This window comes from Erythrolamprus reginae, chromosome 12 (genome assembly GCF_031021105.1).
Source record: "Erythrolamprus reginae isolate rEryReg1 chromosome 12, rEryReg1.hap1, whole genome shotgun sequence".
In the NCBI taxonomy this organism is placed as follows: Eukaryota; Metazoa; Chordata; class Lepidosauria; order Squamata; family Dipsadidae; genus Erythrolamprus; species Erythrolamprus reginae.
Genome location: NC_091961.1, coordinates 24,907,049 through 24,928,321, shown reverse-complemented (window position 1 = coordinate 24,928,321; position 21,273 = coordinate 24,907,049). Strand labels below are relative to the sequence as shown.

At 45.3% G+C, this 21,273-nt stretch overlaps 1 protein-coding gene across 4 annotated transcripts in view; it reads left to right on the top strand.

Moving 5' to 3' along the window:
• Positions 1–21,273, top strand: part of APLP2 (amyloid beta precursor like protein 2) — a 112,341-nt gene that overhangs the window by 56,377 nt on the left and 34,691 nt on the right. For 2 of the 4 annotated variants that reach the window (XM_070765459.1, XM_070765460.1), the window contains exons 4-8: positions 657–769; positions 1,884–2,074; positions 10,513–10,727; positions 14,747–14,914; positions 20,591–20,721. In XM_070765459.1, coding sequence (XP_070621560.1) covers positions 657–769; positions 1,884–2,074; positions 10,513–10,727; positions 14,747–14,914; positions 20,591–20,721 — 818 coding nt within the window. The remainder of the gene's footprint in view (positions 1–656; positions 770–1,883; positions 2,075–10,512; positions 10,728–14,746; positions 14,915–20,590; positions 20,722–21,273) is intronic. The other 2 variants (XM_070765463.1, XM_070765461.1) reach the window with 1 other exon arrangement.

Here is a 21,273-nt window from a genome sequence, read left to right as displayed (position 1 = left end):
CTCTTTCTTTCTTTCTCTTTTTCTTTCTTTGTCTCTTTCTTTCTGTTTCTTTCTCTCTGTCTCTGTCTTTCTGTCTCTGTCTCTCTCTCTTTGTCTCTTTCTTTCTCTCTCTGTCTCTCTCTCTTTGTCTCTTTCTTTCTCTCTCTGTCTGTCTCTTTCTTTCTCTCTTTCTCTCGGTCTTTCTCTCTCTCTCTCTCTCTCTTTCTGTCTGTCTCCATCAATCCATATTTCCATCATCTATCTATCTATTTATCTATCTATTAATAGTAGTGCAGAATTATTAAATAATTTGACAGTATTGAGGGAATTATTTGTTTAGCAATTTGGGAAAAAACTCTTCTGTCTCGTTGTCTTGGTGTGCAATGCTCCATGGCGTCATTTTGAGGGTAGGAGTCGAAGCAGCTTGTGTCCAGGATGTGAGGGGTCAGTAAATATTTTCACAGCCCTCTTTTGGACTCATGCAGTATACAGGTCCTCAATGGAAGGCAGGTTGGTAGCAATCTTTTAACATTCTGCGGGGTGTTCAGAAGTAAAAAAAAAGGGGGCACATTTCCCGAGATGTTAGCAGCATCTTTAGCTGGAGAGAAAAAGCTGAGATCAGTATCGGTGGTGGAAATCCTGTTTGACCTGCGCTCTCGTATTTATTTATTTCGCAGTGGGCGAGTTTGTCAGTGATGTCCTTTTGGTTCCCGAGAAGTGCCGCTTCTTCCACCGGGAGCGGGTGGATGTGTGCAAAAGTCACCAATATTGGCACACCGTAGCAAAAGAGGTAAGCTTCAGTACCACGCCTATCTTCCCAGGAGATACAGTGGGCGGCAATGCTTGGAATTCAGTTAGAAGCATTGTTCTTTTCCTTGGAAAGAAATAGCGTTAGCTCTGAAAGAGGGCTAAAAATAATACGGGGCCTTTTGAAGTGTGAACACAGGTTCAAATCTCCCACCCCCACCCTCCACGGCCCGGTTGATAAGCAAAAATTGCTTCTTCAGTTGCTAAGTGTCATGTTTGCTGTGGAGCAGTTTGGTTCTCTTTGCATAAGACTCCTTTGTTGCAAAACCAACTTAATTCTAAATCTGGTGATTTCGAATTTTATCTATGGTTTCTGGAAGGAAGATGTAACTGACACATGTTGAATTTTTATATTTTTATATGACAACCTTTCCCCCCCAGATTTCTGCAGATTCTTTCCAAAACTGCTTCCAAAACTCCTGATACACATCTCTATATCTTCCTTCTTCCCTCCCTCCCTCCCTCCTATTTCCATCTCTTCCCTTCCTTCTTCTAAATACCATCTCCTTCCTCCCCCCTCCCTCGCCTTCTCCCTCTCTCTAATTCCCATCTCTTTTCTACCTTCCTCTAATTCTCATCTCCTTCCTTCCTTCCCTCACTCCCTCCAATTCCCATTTGCTTCCTCCTTCTCTCCCACCTTCTAATTCTCATCCCTTTTCTTTCTTTCTTCCTTCCTTCCTTTCTCTCTTTCTCTCTCTCCTTAATTCCTTTCTTTCTTCCTCCCTCCCTTCCTTCCTTCCTTCCTTTCTTTCTTTCTCCTTCCTTCCTTCCTTTCTTTCTCTCTTTCTCTCTCTCTCTCCTTCCTTCCTTTCTTTCTTTCTCTCTCTCTCCTTCCTTTCTTTCTTTCTCTCTCTCTTTCTCTCTCTCTCCTTCCTTCCTTCCCTCTAATTCCCAACTACTTCCTCCCAACTTCCCTTCCTCCCCCATCCTGTAGATATCTACATCTGTCTCAACCTTGGATTTACATCCTGTTCCTTGGACACTTCTTATTTCCCATTCTTTAGCCAGATTTTGTTTTTCGACCTTCCTGCGTAAGCATCTGGTAAATTGTAATCTGGGGAAATTATTCTCATTCTTGGCTTTTCTGCTCCCTTTAGGCCTGCTTAACCGAGGGTATGATCCTACACAGCTACGGGATGTTGCTGCCTTGTGGTGTAGACCAGTTCCATGGCACAGAGTATGTGTGTTGTCCTCAGGCCAAAATTGTAGACGAAGCCCTCTCTAAAGAGGAGGAGGAAGAAGACGAGGAAGACGAGGAGAAGGAAGACGACAACAATAGTATCAAAAGGTAGCAATGGACAGGATCAGATATCCGTGTTTTGTCAATATGGTTTTTCCATGCTGGACGGAGCAAAATAGAGAGTTTAATTAAGAAAAAAAAATGGCACTGTCCCATTTGATGGTATTTTGCTTTCAGAATGAGGCTCCTGGACTGTCCTAAATCAGGAGTATGGTATCTGGAGTATCATGACCAGGAAATACACAATCCAGCACGCTGACAAGAAATACCAGGAAATAACCTTCCTTCCTTCCTTCCTTCCTTCTTTCCTTCCTTCCTTCCTTCCTTCCTTCTTTCCCTCCCTCCCTCCCTCCCTCCTATTCCCATCTCATCCCTTCTTCTAAATACCATCTCCTCCCTCCTTCCCTCCCACCCTCCCCTTCTCCCTCCCTCTAATTCCCATCTCTTATCTATCTTCCTCTAATTCTCATCTCCTTCCTTCCTTCCCTCCCTCCAATTCCCATTTGGTTCCTCTCTCTCTCCCACCTTCTCCTTCCTTCCTTCCTTCCTTCCTTCCTTCCTTCCTTCCTCCCTTCCTCCCTTCCTTCCTCCCTCCCTTCCCTTCCCTTCAGCGTGTTAAAGAAACAACTGAAATATACTACTTCTTTGTAGCTGCTGAATATGCATGGAATTTCAATTCATCTTTTAAAATAGAAACAGAGGAGATTGACGGCAGAAAAAGACCTCATGGTCCATCTGGGCTTATACTATTTCCTGTATTATAATCTTAGGGTGGATATATGTTTATCCCAGGCATGTTTAAATTCAGTTACTGTGGATTTACCAACCACGTCTGCTGGAAGTTTGTTCCAAGGATCTACTACTCTTTCAGTCAAATAATATTTTCTCACGTTGCTTCTGATCTTTCCCCCAACTAACCTCAGATTGTGCCCCCTTGTTTTTGTGTTCACTTTCCTATTAAAAACACTTCCCTCCTGGACCTTATTTAACCCTTTAACATATTTAAATGTTTCGATCATGTCCCCCCTTTTCCTTCTGTCCTCCAGACTATACCGATTGAGTTCATGAAGTCTTTCCTGATACGTTTTATGCTTAAGACCTTCCACCATTTTTGTAGCCCATCTTTGGACCCGTTCAATTTGATCAATATATTTCTCCGTACTGAAGGAGCGGGTCCAGCAGTCACATGGGTTGCTCATGTCCAATCCGGTGGAACTGAGCCTAGTATTAAAAAAGCTTGCCGGATCCGCCCCTTCTCCAGAATTCGCTCAGTTCGCATATCCTGCGGTTGTATGTGATAGCTCGTTCAACATTCTAACACCTTCCCTTCGATCTTTCCTTCAAAAAAGTAGTAAGATTTATTGTCTTTATTTTATTACTTGCACTATTTGCGCCAGCCGTTTTAAAAAGGAAAAAAAGTAAAAGGCGGCTAGGCTTTTTTACTTGGGAGAAGTTGCGGTTTCGTTTTCCCCCGGCGGTTTTGCCGGTTACGATTCCTGCGGCCGCTTGTGGATTCTTCTAATCCCTTGGCCTGGAGGTCCTGGTGCAAGTATTTATCATTGGATTATTGCTTATTTATTGTATAAAAATATATTTAAGGGCTTATAAAATACCTCCTGCGGAGTGGGACGCCTCTAGTCTCCTGGACTTAGTCGATCGCTTTTCCCTTAAGAAATTCTACGAAGCGATTTTTTGGCGCGAAGGCCTTCGCGCCCTTTCTTAAAATATCTAGGCCTCTCGTGTTGGCCTTCTGCCAGCCGCGTAGGCCTCAGTCCACCGCGTGGATCCGGGAGCGGGCCTTGGGGGTCCCAGGCTAAATTCTCCACCGGCCTAGCCTCCAACCAGAGTGCCTTGGTTTTACTTAATTGCAAAGTTTAGGGAGGCTGGCCCCGCTGGATTTGGGGGCACGAACTCTGGGTTTGCCCAGATTGTCCTCACGTTTCAGCAGCTTCGAGGCCTCGAAGCAGGATCCATTCCTCTTGGGAAGTCCTTGAAATCTTCTCCTTATAATTTAGTTATTGGCTCAGCCTTGTCTTCTGTTAATTGTCAGACTATGGCTACTTTTCCCAAGAGAGGCACAACTAAAGGTCCCAGAGAGGCCAGGCCTACAGGCGATGAGATTACTAGTATCCCCCAGGCCTCTTCCTCCTCTTCTCCAGGGGCCCGCCCCTCGACCAAGGTCACCAGGGCCGAGAAGAGAAGGGACCTAGCCCTACAAAAGATTCATGATAAATCAGCAAAACGTTTGAAAGTGCAGGCCCAAGTAATCAGTAGTCAAGACCCACCAGAGGCCTCTAGTCTGCCTCCTTCTGGGGTCCCTGTGTTATCTCTGGATGAGCCAAACCTAGACAGACCCCAACCTAACCTATGGGGCATAGGTCCAGAGGAACCAGATATTATGGAAGATTCCCCCCAGCCAGGATCCTCCCAGGCCTTTAGGAATTCTTCTGCCATTTCTGCTGATATTTCCAGTTTACCTCCTGAGTTCCAATCTATTTTTGCTGTGTTGTCCAAAGCCATTGATGCCAAACTCTCCTCCATCAATGAGCTTCCTTTACCTCTTCCTCCTTCTCGTTCCTCCCGCCCCTTGGGTTCTTCCCCAGCGGTCAGAGCTCCTATCCAGGATGACTCAGAGTCCTCCCAAGATGAATATGAGGATGTAGAGGAGGATGAAGACCCTTTCCAGGGCTTATCAGAGGATGAGGAATCCCAAATAAAGGTCCCTCCTCCTATTACTATTTTCCCTTCTCAACTATTCAAATCTCTCCTCCTCAAAGCTAGAATTTCTACGGGATTAGCGGCCCAGGAGAAACAAGCCTCCACTTCCACTGATCCCCCGGAGGAGAATTTACCTTACTTCACAGAGGAACAGGAGGATAACGAGGTAATCCCTATGCCTAAATTATTTAAAGATGCCTTACTTAAACAGTGGGATTTTCCAGCCTCTGGCCTTAATCCCTCTACCAAGGACAGAAAGTTGTATAAACTCTCCTCTTCCTATGAAGAGCTTCTATCTTTTCCCAAACCAGATGAACCTGTCAAAATTCTTCACTCGGCAGCGGCTGTGCCAGGCGAGGCGGAGGAAGTCCTCCGTCCAGAGGACAAGCGCTTCGAGCAAATGCTCAAAAGAGGATTCTCCGCTGATTCCTGGGCCATTAAAAGTTCTGCAGCAGCCTCCTTCTTCTCCAGAGCCATGCTGCTGTGGCTTCGCCAACTTCAACAGCACATTCCTCCAGATGACTTGAGAGGTCAACAAGACTTCAACAAGGTCTTTGCAGCTGCCCAGTACGTGGCTGATGCCACCTTACAATCTACTAGATTTTCTGCTAAGTCTATTGCAGCCTCTACAACGGCAAGAAGACTCCTATGGATTCGCCCTTGGCAAGCGGGAGTTCGCCAAAAGTGGCAGTTATCCCAGGGCCCCTTAAAGCGCGACCTTCTCTTCGGTGATCTTCTGGATCCTCTCCTCACGGAGACCACAGACAAGAAGAAGGTTTTGGGTCCAACCACAAAAAAGGTTACTAAAACGCAGTCCTTTCGTCGCCCAGGGCGCCAGCAAGATCAAGCGGCTTCCTATCAGAGATCTCCAGGTCAGTATTCCCCCCGCTTTCGTTCCCAAGGTAGGAACTCCAGGGGTAGGGGTTTTCGTTTCCAAAGGGGAGCTGCCTCTAACAGGGCTTCAAAAAAACCTAGATGGTAACCTTTCCTCCATTCCCATAGGGGGTCGCCTAGCTCATTTCGCTGCAAATTGGCGTCTCACCTCCAAGGACCCTTGGGTCATTGACACTGTTCAAACAGGCCTTCTTTTAGAATTTATTTCTCCTCCCCCTAAACGTTTTATTTCCTGCCCTTCGCCCAGGTCATCCTCAGATTGTAACCGTATGGAGGAGGCCATTTCTCACCTATTGTCCATTAGAGCCATTCAGCCGGTCCCTTCCGGTCAGAAGGGCCTAGGTTTTTACTCCATCCTATTTATGGTTCCAAAGTCCTCCGGAGGTTGGAGAGCCATTTTGGATTTAAAGAAACTAAACCTATTCATCAAATATAGGAAGTTTAAAATGCACTCCTTGTCTTCTATTTTGGCCGCCATTCACTCGGGAGATTTCATGGTCTCCTTAGACCTCACTGAGGCCTACCTTCACATTCCTATAGCCAAATGCCACAGAAAATTTTTACGTTTTTCCTTTCAAGGCAGGCATTTCCAGTATAGGGCGATGCCATTTGGCCTTTCCTCGGCCCCTCGGGTCTTCACAAAGCTCTTGGGGTCCCTGGCGGCCTATATCCGGGCGTCTCCCATCCACATTTTATGTTATCTTGATGATATTTTAATTCATGGGAACTCCCTAGAGAGAGTGAAATCAGACCTTTCTGTCACCATGTCAGTCCTTCAGGACCATGGGTTTTCCATCAACTTTGAAAAAAGTCACCTCCAACCTTCCACTTCCATTCCTCACCTGGGAGCCATTATTGATTCAAAATCTTCCCAGGTTTTTCTCTCTCCCGAGAGAAAACTCAGTATTGTGGAGTTAATTTCTAACATTTTATCTAATCCTTCAGTATCCATAGTTACTCTATCTTCCCTTTTGGGGAAGATGGTGTCATGCATAGGCATCATTCCCTGGGCTCGCCTTCATGCTAGGGAACTCCAGTGGCTTCTGTTGCCTTTTCAGAGATCGGGGCACAGCAACTCAAATCGACGCATCGTCATTCCACTGAGTGTTCGCAGATCCTTCAAATGGTGGAAGTCTCCGGCCATGGACAGAGGATCCCCGTTCAGGTGCCCGGATCAATTTGTCATCACCACAGATGCCAGTCTATCGGGATGGGGCGCCCACGCCCAGGGGATGATAGCCCAGGGCACGTGGTCCCCGGAGGAAGCTTCCAGGCCAATAAATTGGCTAGAGTTAAGAGCCGTCTCCCTGGCTCTGAAGCATTTCTCTCCTCGCATCCCCAACCGGCACGTTCTCATTCTCACCGACAACATTGCCACAAAAAGCCATATCTGCAGGCAAGGGGGCACGAGATCCAAGGCTCTCATGAGGGAGGCCCTCAAGCTGGGCCTTTGGGCGGAAAAACATCTCCAGTCGCTCCTAGCCGATCACATCTCGGGGAGTCTCAACATCCAGGCGGATTGGCTATCCCGAGCAACGATAGACCCAGGAGAGTGGAACCTCCATCAAGACCTGTTCCATCAAATCACCCTCAGATTCGGCCTACCAGTCCTGGATCTCTTCGCGACCAATGCGAACGCCCAACTCCCTCGCTTCTATTCCAGATTTCCATCCCCGGGAGCGGAAGCGATCAATGCCCTCCGGAGTCCATGGCCTCCAGGCCTACTCTATGCATTTCCTCCAATTCCAATCCTCCCGGACGTGATTCACAAGGTCCTCACCGAGAGGGCCCGAGTAATCTTAATCGCCCCTCATTGGCCCCGCCGGCCCTGGTTCGCAGATCTCCAACAGCTGTCCGTCCAGGACCCTTGGCGACTCCCCGTTTCGGGGGATATGCTGCGGCAGGGGGCCTCTTTCCATCCAGACCCGGAGTGGTTCCACCTCACCGCCTGGCTGTTATCAGGAGAGATTTAGAACTGCGTGGGCATGACCCCGATTCAGTGGAGGTCATTCTAAAGGCCAGAAGGGGCTCGACCAATCGAATCTACGACCACACGTGGTCCAAGTTTCACCAGTGGTGTCTTCAGGAAGGTCTCTCCCCTCTGTGCATCCCCATACACAGAATTATTTCCTTCCTTATGCAAGGTTTCCATAAAGGACTCTCCACCAGCACCCTCCGGCGTCATCTGGCAGCCATTTCATCTGTCCTAGGGGGCCCCCGCAGACAGCCTCTCCGATCCTTCCCTGAAGTTCAGGAATTCCTCAAGGGCATAGCCAACCTCAGACCTTCCAAGGTCCACAGGTATCCATCCTGGGACTTGCCACGGGTTCTCCACTCCCTCACGCAGGCACCATACGAACCCCTAAAATCGGCGTCCCTCAGGTACCTATCCTTTAAGGTAGCCTTCCTGGTGGCTATTACCTCTGCCCGACGCATTTCGGAGCTGGCTGCCCTCTCAATCAGGCAGGACCTTTGTCAATTCCATCAGGACAAGGTAGTCTTGCGACTGGACCCCACCTTCTTACCCAAGGTCAGTTCCATGTTCCACAGATCTCAGGATATTGTCCTACCTTCCTTCTGCCTCCAACGAGACCATCCCTTGGCAATTAGATGGCACACCCTGGATCTCACCAGAGCGCTGAGAATATATATCCAACGCACAGGACCCTTTCGGAGGTCAGAAGCACTTTTTGTAGCCTATCATCCCAGAGTCATGGGGGCCAAAGTGTCTTCAACAGTAATAGGCCGTTGGATCAGAGGGACTATATCTAAGGCCTATGAGTCGGCCTCCCTCTCAGTTCCAAGGAACATCACTGCGCATTCCACCAGGAGCGCAGCCACCTCGGCCGCTTGGGCGACTCAAGCCCCGTTGGAGGAGGTCTGCAAAGCAGCCACTTGGGCCTCGCCAAATTCCTTCATCAGGCACTACAAAATTGATTCTTACGCTTCAGCGGACGCTGCCTTCGGCAGAAGGGTACTCCAATCCGTTATCTCACACGATAGCAAGCTAATCCCACCCTAGGGACCATCTATTGGGTATGTCCCATGTGACTGCTGGACCCGCTCCTTCAGTACGGAGAATAGGCGTTGATTGCTTACCTGAACGCCTCTTCTCGTACGGTGAGCGGGTACAGCAGTCACTTCCCGCCCTTGTATGTGTCTTCTTTACTTTTCTATCTCTTTCTTCCTCTAACAATGAGAGTTGAACACTACAGAGCTTCACAACTGAGCCTAGTCTATGGATTCGCGAATTCTGGGGAAGGGGCGGATCCGGCAAGCTTTTTTAATACTAGGCTCAGTTCCACCGGATTGGACATGAGCAACCCATGTGACTGCTGTACCCGCTCACCGTACGAGAAGAGGCGTTCAGGTAAGCAATCAACGCCTATTTTGTAGCTGAGGTCTCCAGAACACATGGTCCATAGCAATAGCAAGAGCCAGGGTGGCGCAGCAGATAGAGTGCTGTGCTGCAGGCCACTGAAGCTGACTGTAGATCTGTAGGTCAGCGGTTCAAATCTCATCACCAGCTCAAGGTTGACTCAGCCTTCCATCCTTCCAAGGTAGGTAAAATGAGGACCTGGATTGTGGGGGCAATAGGCTGGCTCTGTTAAAAAGTGCTATTGCTAACATGTTGTAAGCCGCCCTGAGTCTAAGGAGAAGGGCGGCATAAAAATTGAATAAAGAAATAAAATTGAATAAATAAATAGCACTTGGACTTCTTTAGAGGTGCACAGTGCTTTTACAGCCGCCTCTAAGCAGTTTACATATTGCTCCCAACAATCTGGGTCCTCATTTTACCCACTTCGGAAGGATGGAAGGCTAAGTCAACCTTGAGCCTGGTGAGATTGGAACTGCCAAATTGCAGGTAGCCAGCAGGCAGCAGAAGTATCCTTGCAGTACTGCACTCTAACCACTGCGCCACCATGGCTCGCGTCCTCTTTGACATCATGGTTTAAAAAGTCAGCGATTCTAACCTCTAATACAGATGTTATCCAGCCAACATTTAATCTGTGGTCAATATCTCCGTCTTTGTTTCGCAGTGCATTTAAACAGTGTTATTTTGCTGTGTGTTTTTCTTTTTTGTTTTTGTGTTTTGTTTTGTTTTTGTAGTTGTTGTTTTTGACTATGGTTCTTTTTTTCTTTGATTATACATATTTATGTATTATATTGGCATATAGAAACATAGAAACATAGAAGACTGACGGCAGAAAAAGACCTCATGGTCCATCTAGTCTGCCCTTATACTATTTCCTGTATTTTATCTTACAATGGATATATGTTTATCCCAGGCATGTTTAAATTCAGTTACTGTGGATTTACCAACCACGTCTGCTGGAAGTTTGTTTCAAGGATCTACTACTCTTTCAGTAAAATAATATTTTCTCACGTTGCCTTGGATCTTTTCCCCAACTAACTTCAGATTGTGTCCCCTTGTTCTTGGTGTTCACTTTCCTATTAAAAACACTTCCCTCCTGGACCTTATTTAACCCTTTAACATATTTAAATGTTTCGATCATGTCCCCCCTTTTCCTTCTGTCCTCCAGACTATACAGATTGAGTTCATTAAGTCTTTCCTGATACGTTTTATGCTTAAGACCTTCCACCATTCTTGTAGGTCTTAAGTATAAAACGTATCAGGAAAGACTTAATGAACTCAATCTGTATAGTCTGGAGGACAGAAGGAAAAGGGGGACGAGGGTTTTTTTTATTGTATATTATATGTTTTTAATGGAAAAACTTAATAAAACTAATGTAAAAAAGATAGGGAGGGACACAAGGAACAAATGAATAAATCCCTTCCTTTTAAAAAAAAAACATTTGGGAGAAAGAAATGGTTGTCTCTTCACACTGGGTTCTCCTTCTGTCTCTCCTAGTGAATCGCCCACCGAAGCAGATACAGATGACTTCACGGTAGGAATCATGGAGTTAAATGATGACGATGAGGACGAACAAGAAGAAAACGAAGAAGAAGTGGTGGTGGACCAGGATTATTATTACGATAGCTACAAAGACTACAACGAAGAGCCTCCATCTGCTCGAAGCAAGGAAAGGACTTTTTCCGAGAAGGAAATAATGAATGATGTGAAAGGTAATCGGTCCCATCACAGCTTCGGCCAGCTTCTATCTGTCGCAACAATTATCACTTGATCCTGGCGAGATCCCTAAGTTGCCTTTCCAACTTTTCCTTCATGGAATGTTTAAGTTTCAAGCAGGTCAAAATCTTGGCATGCTGATCTATTTCGGCCTTGTTCTGGCCTCATCAGCTAGCCATACCCTCACTCGGATTTGAACTTGCACCCTTTGCCTTGTAAGGCAGAGAATTAACCTCTAGGCTACAGTATCTAAACCCTTCAGCTTTGTAGCAGGGAAGGGTTATAAGTTTTTTTCTGTCGAATCACCCTGGTATATTGAAGGAGCATCACAGCTTCCTTTTTGCCTCTTGGCCCAACCATATATATAGACCCATTTTTGCAGAGATGTCAACAAATTGGTTCTCTGAATAGTCCTTATCAAAGTGAGAAGCTTCTCACATTTTCTCCATGAAAGGAATGCTAGGAAACAAACCATTCCAATAAATGATACACCTTTAAAACTGATCTGGCAGGTAGCCATTCTGCTTCTCAAAGAAATACATTCAATAGAATGCATGCTGCTGCTGTTTTTCAAACAATGCTTTTGTTAAATAACATGTCTACAGAGAACAAAGTTATGCTAAACTGCAACTTCCATGTTGGCTGTTCTCTTACAAAGAGAAATACTTTTGTTGAATTTGTCCATTTTCAAAACCTGCAGGTAGCTCCAGCTATTGACCGAAGCTGAAGTTATTACATACATTTGCAGAGCCAATTTGTTGCACAGACTTGTCTTTTTAACAGGTTACTCTTTGTCCCTTTCCGAATTTCAAATTGTGCTACCGAAGCATTCTTTGTTCGACGTAGCAATTCATTAACTAGACTTTAACCCACCACAACAAAAAAAGCTGCCTTTTGCTGACTTAAGTAGCTGTTTTAATGAATGTTTCTTAAAGCCCTTTGAATGCAGTTGAATTAACACATTGTGACTGCTTCTGGTTACTAAAATACTCTTTTTGGTTCCTTGTTATTCTGGTCTCCAAACAGCATGGTTTTTTTCCTAAAGAAATCATTGCTGGCAGATAGATATAGTAAATAATTTTGGGAATGAAAAAATTATGTTTCAGAAAGTTGGATGATCAAAGTGTCAGGGTTCCAAATAGAATCCGAAATTAAATCAAGAGTCCGAGGCATGACCTTCCTCAAAGTTCCAATTTATTAGCAGAGCTATGTTGCCACATCTGTGAGAAACCCGAATCTGAAGTCCTGTGGATTTCTCCACCCAGTTTAAAGTTCATTCCCTTGTGCCCACACCCACAAGTTCATCACATGGCCCAGTCTGGTTCTGCCAACGTGTCCGGTCCTCCCTTCAACTTCCAGGCAGGTGCTCAACAAAGGATGACCTTGAGAATCTAGAAGGAATTTGTTATGGCTACCGCTTTACAAACCTCATGCAACAGCCCCTCCCAAATTCCCACAACACATTCTCTCTCTCTCTCTCTCTGTGGATGTGTGGGTGTGGATGTGGGTGTATACACACACACACACACACACACACATACATTCATACATATATATACACATACATATATATGTCACATGTTTTTTTGCTGAATTTGAAAATTAAGGGAGACTAGGATAGATCTATTTCGGCCTTATTTTGGCCTCATCAGCTAGCCATACCCACTGGGACATGAACCTGCAACCTTTGCCTTGTAAGGCAGAGAATTATCCTCTAGGCTACAGTATCCAGTCCCTTCAGCTCTGCACCAGGGAAGGGTTACATATTTTTGTGTCGAATCACTCTGGTGTATTGAAGGAACATCACAGCTCCTTATTTGCCTCTCGGCCCAACCCAGGGCCATTTCCAAGGCAGTTAATTTTATTGATAGCCGACAAATCTATCTACATGTATCACATGTTTTTTTGCTGAATTTGAAAATTAAGGGAGACTAGGATAGATCTATTTCGGCCTTATTTTGGCCTCATCTGCTAGCCATACCCACTGGGTATATAGACTGTATAGACACACACACACACACTATATACCCAGTGGGTATGGCTAGCTGATGAGGCCAAAATAAGGCCAAAATAGATCTATCCTAGTCTCCCTTAATTTTCAAATTCAGCAAAAAAACATGTGACACATATATGTATGTATGTATGTATGTATACATACACACACAAAGACACAGCTATTTGTTTGTTTGTTTGTTTATTTATTTATTGGATTTATATTATTTCCTTTTCGTGAGCCACTCCAAGTCCTCGGAGAGGGGCAGCATACAAATCTAATAAATTATTACTATTAATTATTATTATATGCCGCCCCTCACCGAGGACTCAGGGCGCTTTGCAACATGTAGAAAACAACAAATACAATAGTTAAATCCAATTAAATTAAAACTAAACAAACAATCTAAAATCCCCAGTTGTGTTAAAAAATCAGTCATACCCATTCAAACAACAGCCATACAAACATTCATCAGCCAGGGGGCTGAGATCTAATCACCCCAAACCTAGCTGCATAAATGAATCTTAAGACTCTTGCAAAAAGCGAGGAGGGTGGGGGCAGTGCGAATCTCTGGGAGAAACTGATTCCAGAGGGCCGGGGCCCCCACAGAGAAGGCTCTTCCCTTAGGCCCCGCCAGGTGGAATTGTCTACTTGACGGGACCTGGACAAGGCCGACTCTGTGGGACCTAATTGGTCACTGGGATTTGTGCGGCAGAAGACGGTTCCAAAGGTATTCTGGTCCGATGCCATGTAGGGTTTTATAGGTCATTACCAACACTTTGAATTGTGTCCGGAAACCAATCGGCAGCCAATGTAGCCTGCGTGATGGAGAAACGTGGGCCTGTCTAGGGAGGCCCATGACTGCTCCTGCGGCTGCATTTTGCACAATTTGTAGTTTCCGAACACTCTTCAGAGGTAGCCCCATGGAGAGAGCATTGCAGTAGTGCAATATGTGTCCAACTCAAACGATGGCTTCGGCCTAACACCCCAACTTGCTCTTAGTTGAGTATAAACCAGAAATAATTGTCAGGCAGTGTGTGTCCTCCTGCGTAAAAATGCTTTGTGTGGGAACCGAATGGCTAAGCTGAAGCAGTGGGGCTCTCTGCCCTCCGAGCAGCTCTGCCAATTCTTCCATCCCAACTTTTTGAGGCCAGGTTGAGAGAGAACCAGAGCTAAGTGAAGGAAGAGCATCAGGAAGGAAGAGGTCTCCAGAATTCCGGATGACTTTTCCCCCAAGCAAAAACTTCAGGAGAGAATGAATTAGGGGTAGTGACTTCTGACAATCTCAAAATGGGTGAACAGTGCAGTCAGGCGGTAGGGAAAGCAAGTAGGATGCTTGGCTGCATAGCTAGAGGTATAACAAGCAGGAAGAGGGAGATTGTGATCGCGCTGTATAGAGCGCTGGTGAGACCCCATTTTGGAATACCGTGTTCAGTTCTGGAGACCTCACCTACAAAAAGATATTGACAAAATTGAACGGGTCCAAAGACGGGCTACAAAAATGGTGGAAGGTCTTAAGCGTAAAACGTATCAGGAAAGACTTAATGAACTCAACCTGTATAGTCTGGAGGACAGAAGGGAAAGGGGGGACATGATTGAAACATTCAAATATGTTAAAGGGTTCAATAAGGTTCAGGAGGGAAGTGTTTTTAATAGGAAAGTGAACACAAGAACAAGGGGGCACAATCTGAAGTTAGTTGGGGGAAAGATCAGAAGCATCGTGAGAAAATATTATTTTACTGAAAGAGTAGTAGATCCTTGGAACAAACTTCCAGCAGGCGTGGTTGGTAAATCCACAGTAACTGAATTTAAACATGCCTGGGATAAACATATATCCATCCTAAGATCAAATACAGGAAATAGTATAAGGGCAGACAAGATGGACCATGAGGTCTTTTTCTGCCGTCAATCTTCTATGTTTCTATGTTTCTAAGATGGACCCGAAGCCACTGTTGATGTTGAACTAGCTTAGAGAAAGCTTTGCTTGCCACCAGCTGATGCCTTTAACCATCTCCCACACAGCTGTCTGCTCCCAGGAGGCGATGACCGGTCCCTGCCGGGCTGTGATGCCTCGTTGGTACTTCGACATGTACAAGAAAAAGTGCACACGCTTTATATATGGAGGCTGCGGAGGCAACCGAAACAATTTTGAGTCAGAGGAATATTGCATGGCTGTGTGTAAAAAGATGAGTAAGTTCAGCCTCGCACTGGGTCCTCTTTGGAAGCGAGCTGTCGTCCTTGTCTTGTCTTCTCCTCCTTGACCATCTCACAGGGAAGAGTGTGTGTAGCTTTCTCCTATAGATCTTGGTGTCTGTTCTGCAGTAGTTCTTCCCTTGTCTATGTGCTGCTTTAGACTTTAGACCAGAGGTCTTCAAACTCGGCATGTTTAAGCCGTGTGGACCTCAATTCCCAGAATTCTGGGAGTTCAGGTCCACACGGCTTAAACTTGCCGAGTTTGGGGACCCCTGCTTTAGGCTCCGCTTTGGCTTCTGCAGTCTGGTGAGCCCACCATGTCTCCCTCTACTTGTCTCGCACTATTTTCACAAATCCCCTCTTCTGGATTCTATGGGAGAGGGTTAAAAATTTGGGCTTGGAGGGCTGATCTGGTGTCGCAGTCTCTTTTCTTATTTATTTTATATATTTTATTTTATTTATTAGATTTGTATGCCGCCCCTCTCCGTAGACTCGGGGCGGCTCACAACAATAACAAGAACAATGTAAGAACAAATCTAATAATTTAAAAAAACACTAAAAAAACCCATTATTAAAAGCAAACAAACACACAAACATTCCATGCATAAACTGTATAGGCCCGGGGGAGATGTGTCAGTTCCCCCATGCCTGACGGCAGAGATGGGTCTTAAGAACTTTACGAAAGGCAAGGAGGGTGGGGGCAGTTCTAATCTCCGGGGGGAGCTGGTTCCAGAGGGTCGGGGCTGCCACAGAGAAGGCTCTTCTCATGGGTCCCGCCAAACGACATTGTTTAGTCGACGGGACCCGGAGAAGGCCAACTCTGTGGGACCTAACCGGTCGCTGGGATTTGTGCGGCAGAAGGTGGTCCGGGAGGTATTCTGGTCCGATGCCATGAAGGGCTTTATAGGTCATAACCAACACTTTGAATTGTGCCCGGAAATTGATCGGCAACCAATGCAGACTGCGGAGTGTTGGTGTAACATGGGCATACCTGGGGAAGCCCATGACTGCTCTCGCAGCTGCATTCTGCACGATCTGAAGTTTCCGAACACTTTTCAAAGGTAGCCCCATGTAGAGAGCATTACAGTAGTCGAGCCTCGAGGTGATGAGGGCATGAGTGACTGTGGGCAGTGAGTCCCAGTCCAGATAGGGCCACAACTGGTGCACCAGGCGAACCTGGGCAAACTCCCCCCTCGCCACAGCTGAAAGATGGTTCTCTAATGCCTTTTCATGGGATCTGGGCATCTCTTCCACTCCACCCTTTTCTTTTTAAGTTTTACCGCACAGAAAAGCTTTTTCCCTATCGGTGTTTCTGCAAACTCCGGGTTCTGCTTCATATTTCTCGTATCGAAATATGGTTCACAGTCATGATGATTTCTGTGCAATTTTTCTGAGGTTTGCTCACTATTTTTTAACTCACTTTTATTTTACTGTTTATTTATTTTACTGTTTATTTATTGCTTGCTATGGTTACTTGTAAGGTATATGTACTGCTGAGGCCTAAGGATCGCAAGTGTTGGAACATGAGCAACAAAAACAAAGCAAAATGATATATTAAATATGTAGCATAAGTTTAATAATGGAAGCAAACTACATTCACAGCAATCCATCTCGGAAAGTTTCCTCCAGTCATTCTTTTCAGAAGGCAGTGGCTGATTTCCTGTGGTCCATTTTGACTTTTTTAGACCCTCGCTCCTTCCCAATTTTTCCTTCCTTCCCTACTTCCTTCCCTACTTCCTTCCTTCCCTACTTACTTCCTTCCCTACTTCCTTCCTTCCCTACTTACTTACTTACCATTTCCCCCTCCCTCTCCCAATTTTTCCTTCCTTTTCTCCCAATTTTCCCTTCCTTCCAATTTTCCCTTCCTTCCTTCCTTCCTTCCTTCCCTCCCTCCCTACCAATTTTCCCTCCTTCCCTTTCTCCCAATTTTTCCTTCCTTCCTTTCCTTCCAATTTCCCCTCCCTTCCTTTCTTTCAATTTTTCCTTCCTTTCTTTCCTACCAATTTTTCTTCCTTTCCTACCAATTTTCCCTTCCTTCCTTCCTTCCTTCCTTCCTTCCTTCCTTCCTTCCTTCCTTCCTTCCTTCCTTCCTTCCTTCCTTCCTCCCCTCCCTCCCTTCCTACCATATTTTCCTCCCTCCCTCCCAATTTTTCCTTCCTTTCCTACCATTTTTTTCCTTCATCCCTCCCTCCCTCCCCATGGCTGGCACTTTGTACAGCCATAATCCTGTGTACAGAATGGGTTCTGTACAAATGCTTTGGATTGGATTGAACTGATAGCAAGGATGAGATTAAAAACTGGCTGTTTTGGAGAAAAAGTTTAGTCTGTCTACAAACAGATCTAATTTGTGTTCCTGGTTACAGAGAGAGAAGACATTGCATTTTGTGTGTGCAGGGTGTCTCAGTTTCCCCTTGACCTCTTTTTTCACACCGGAGTGAAAATATTGTGGGTTCAGGCACCAGGTCAAGATTACCGTTTGAGATTATCCAAATTATTATCCACCAAGTACCCCAGTGCTCAGATGTTTACTGTGCCTGAAAGCAGATCAATTTGAACAAAATAAATTGACCTACACCCCCCCCCCCAAAAAAGGCAGTACAGATTAATCTGTGGCATCTGGATTTATATTGAATATCTTCTTCCATTAAATTCTAATCCATTACACGGACAGCTAGCCAGGATTCCCTCCCCCCTTAAAACGTAAGCAGCCCATCCCTTTTGCTACTACCTCTCTGCAAGCATCCAGACCAATAACGCTAGTTAGCCACTGCTGTTTGCATTCAGAAGCCTTGGTGGTACAGTGGTTAAAGTGCAGTACTGCAGGCAATTTCTGCTGTTTGCCGGCTGCCTGCAGTTCGAATCACGCCAGGCTCGAGGTTGACTCAGCCTTCCATCCTTCCGAGGTGGGTAAAACGAGGACCCAGGTTATTGGTGGCAAGATGCTGACTCGATAAACCACTTAGAGAGGGTTGTAAAAGCCCTGTGAAGTGCTATATAAGTCTAAGTGCTATTTGCTACTGCTGTAAACATGCACCAGGCAGGATCTTTGATATCTCGATGCTGAAGTAGGCTTTCGTGATAGGCAGGAGCCTCTCAGCTGGAATCTGAACAGCATTGCTATTCTTTAATGCTAATTACTCTGGATTTCAGAGTAATTAAGCCTGCATGCCTTCACTCCAGGCGCACCTATTACAAGCTGGCAAAAGGGTAAGGAAATCACATTGAATCTTCCCAGAAGGAGGACACAAATTGGTCAGTTGTTATTTTAAAAAAATAGTTATAAGAGCCAGGGTGGTGCTGTACTGCAGGCCAATGAAGCTGGATGTAGATCTGTAGGTCAGCGGTTCAAATCTCATCACCGGCTCAAGGTTGACTCAGCCTTCCATCCTTCCAAGGTGGGTAAAATGAGGACCCGGATTGTGGGGGCAATAGGCTGGCTCTGTTAAAAAGTGCTATTGATAACATGTTATAAGCCGCTCTGAGTCTAAGGAGAAGGGCGGCATAAAAATTAGATAGATAGATAGATAGATAGATAGATAGATAGATAGATAGATAGATAGATAGATAGATAGATAGATGATAGATAGATAGATAGATAGATAGATGATAGATAGATAGATAGATGATAGATAGATAGATAGATAGAGAGAGAGAGAGAGAGATAGATGATAGATAGATAGTAGATAGATAGATAGATAGATAGATAGATAGATTGATGATAGATAGATGATAGATAGATAGATGATAGATAGATAGATGATAGATGATAGATAGATAGATAGATAGATGATAGATAGATAGATAGATAGATAGATAGATAGATAGATAGATAGATAGATAGATAGACAGATAGATAAAATGGATATTCTGGATATTCTCAGTCATCCAGGTCATGGTTGTCCCAAAGGTGCTTTTTCAAGAAGCAACTGGACATTCCCACTCTTCTTCGAAGATGTTTTGCTTCTCACCCAAGAAGCTTCTTCAACTTTGAAACGTCTTTGGAGAAAAACCAGGAAGTCCAGTTCCTTCTTGAAAAAGCACCCTTGGGACAACACCCACCACCACCACTACCACCACCACCACCAAAACCTTGTTCTGCTTTCTTTTGCCTTGCTTGTTTGTGTCCTTGTGTGTTAGTCCACCATCACCCGATAAGCCATGGTGGTTCTCAACCTTTCTAATGCCGCGACCCCTTAATACAGTCCCTCATGTTGTGGTGACCCCCATCCATAAGTCTAGCGGCAATTCTCCCAACAGAGCTTGAGGCTGATTGGCAGGGAGGTCAGAGGGACAGCCCCACTGTAAACACCTAATTGGTCAGATTGTAAAAAAAAAAAAATGTTCCAAGGCGCCAGAATAGAAGCTTTGGGTCCTAACACCATGGGATATTTGTCTTTTCCCATGGTCTTAGGTGACCCCTGTGAAATGGTGGTTCAACCCCCAAAGGGGTCCTGACCCACAGCATGAGAACCACTGGGATAACGCTTGTTAGGAACAAGCAAAGCCTGAAATACCAAATTTCTTGACGGTCAAACTGTCAAATGCATTTATTTCCTTTTGAGGACGAGATGGGCGGGACATTTTTATTGGCTTAGCCCAGGGGTAGGCAAAGTTGGCTCTTCCATGACAGGTGGACTTCAACTCCCAGAATTCCTCAGCTAGCATGATTGACTCAGGAACTCTGGGAGTTGAAGTCCACAAGTCATAGAAGAGCCAACTTTGGGCTAGGCTGTGCATTAGGGCCCATCTGATGGAAGCAGGAGTGTTGCATTGTCAGCAGTCCTCACCGTTAAACTGATCCGTCTTCAAGATTGACCACTTTTGGAGACCGAAAAAGAGCTAAGGGGATCTGCCCCCTCTCCCCACCACCCCAGAAAGTACATTAGCTTGCAACTTAATGTGCTTCACAAAACTGGAAAATTGGCTGGGGTCCAAGTTTGGAAGGTTTTTCTCAAGGCTACAGGTAGTCCTCGACTTATGATTTGCGTTGAGCCCAACGACGGACATCTCTGCTCTCTTTTACGATCTTCCTTGCTGCCGTCGTTAACCGTGTCCCTGCGGTGCTTCAGTTTGTAACCCCCGTTGTTAAGCGAATCTGGGATGTCCCCCCCCATTGATGTTGCTTATCAAGGTCGCAAAGGGGATCGCTTGACCCAAGGACTCTGCAACCCGTCATATGTACGAGTCAGTTGCTAAGGGTCGGAATTTGGATCACCTGGCCATGCGGAGGGGTGGAGGTGTGCCGCAAGTGTGAAAAAATGGTTATAAATCACTTTTTCGCTGCCGTTGCAACTTGGAACAGTCACTGAGCCAACTGTTGTAAGTCTCCGAGTCTGCAGAGAGGGGCGGCATACAAATCTAATAAATTATTATTATTATTATTATTATTATTATTATTATTATTATTATTAAGTCAAGGAATACCTGTAGTGGGAATCTTGGCCCTGTTGACCAAGCTGTACCAGAAGCAACCCCAGAAACCAGAACGGGTGGCCTAGGTCAGGGGGTCACCAATCTCGGTAACTTTAAGACTTGTGGACTTCAACTCCCAGAATTCCTCAGCCAGCTTTGAGTTGAGGTCCACAAGTCTTAAATTTGCCGAGGTTTAAGCCCACCATTCTTAAAGTTGCTGAGGTTTCCCTGACCTAACAACTCCCTTTTGTCCTCTTCTAGTTCCTCCAACTCCGCTGCCTACCGATGATGTCGACGTCTACTTTGAAACACCTGCCGATGACAACGAACATGCCCGTTTCCAGAAAGCCAAAGAACAGCTGGAGATTCGACATCGTAACCGCATGGATCGAGTGAGTCTTGTTGTGTTCCGGTTACTCCGGATCTCTTTGGCCACCAAGGTCCTCCTGCATTCTGGCCATTGATTTCATTCATGGGTTGTTTTTTTAAAAATTATTTTTGCTAGGGTGAGACTTTTTGTTTTTGTAAAACCAGTAAAAGCCACATACTTTTGGAGTAAAAGCCACATAACTTCCTAAGCTGGCTTGCAAGCTTAAATTGCAAACATTTATTCCGTCTTACTGGGTTTTATGGAAAGTACTTTAGAAATTCTACGGAAGAATAGAATAGAATAGAATATTATTATTATTTATTAGACTTGTATGCCGACCCTCTCCGGAGACCTGGGGCGGCTCGTAACATACAATGCAAAACAATATGTATACAAATCTAACAGTTAAAACTGTAAACTAAAATCCCATTATATTAAAAAACAGTCAATCACATCCACACATAACATTTAATGGTCAGAGAAGGAGGGGGCATGATCTGGCTGTCCCATGCCTGTCAACATAGATGGGTCTTAAGGCTCTTGCGAAAGGCGAGGAGGCTGGGGGCAGTGCGAA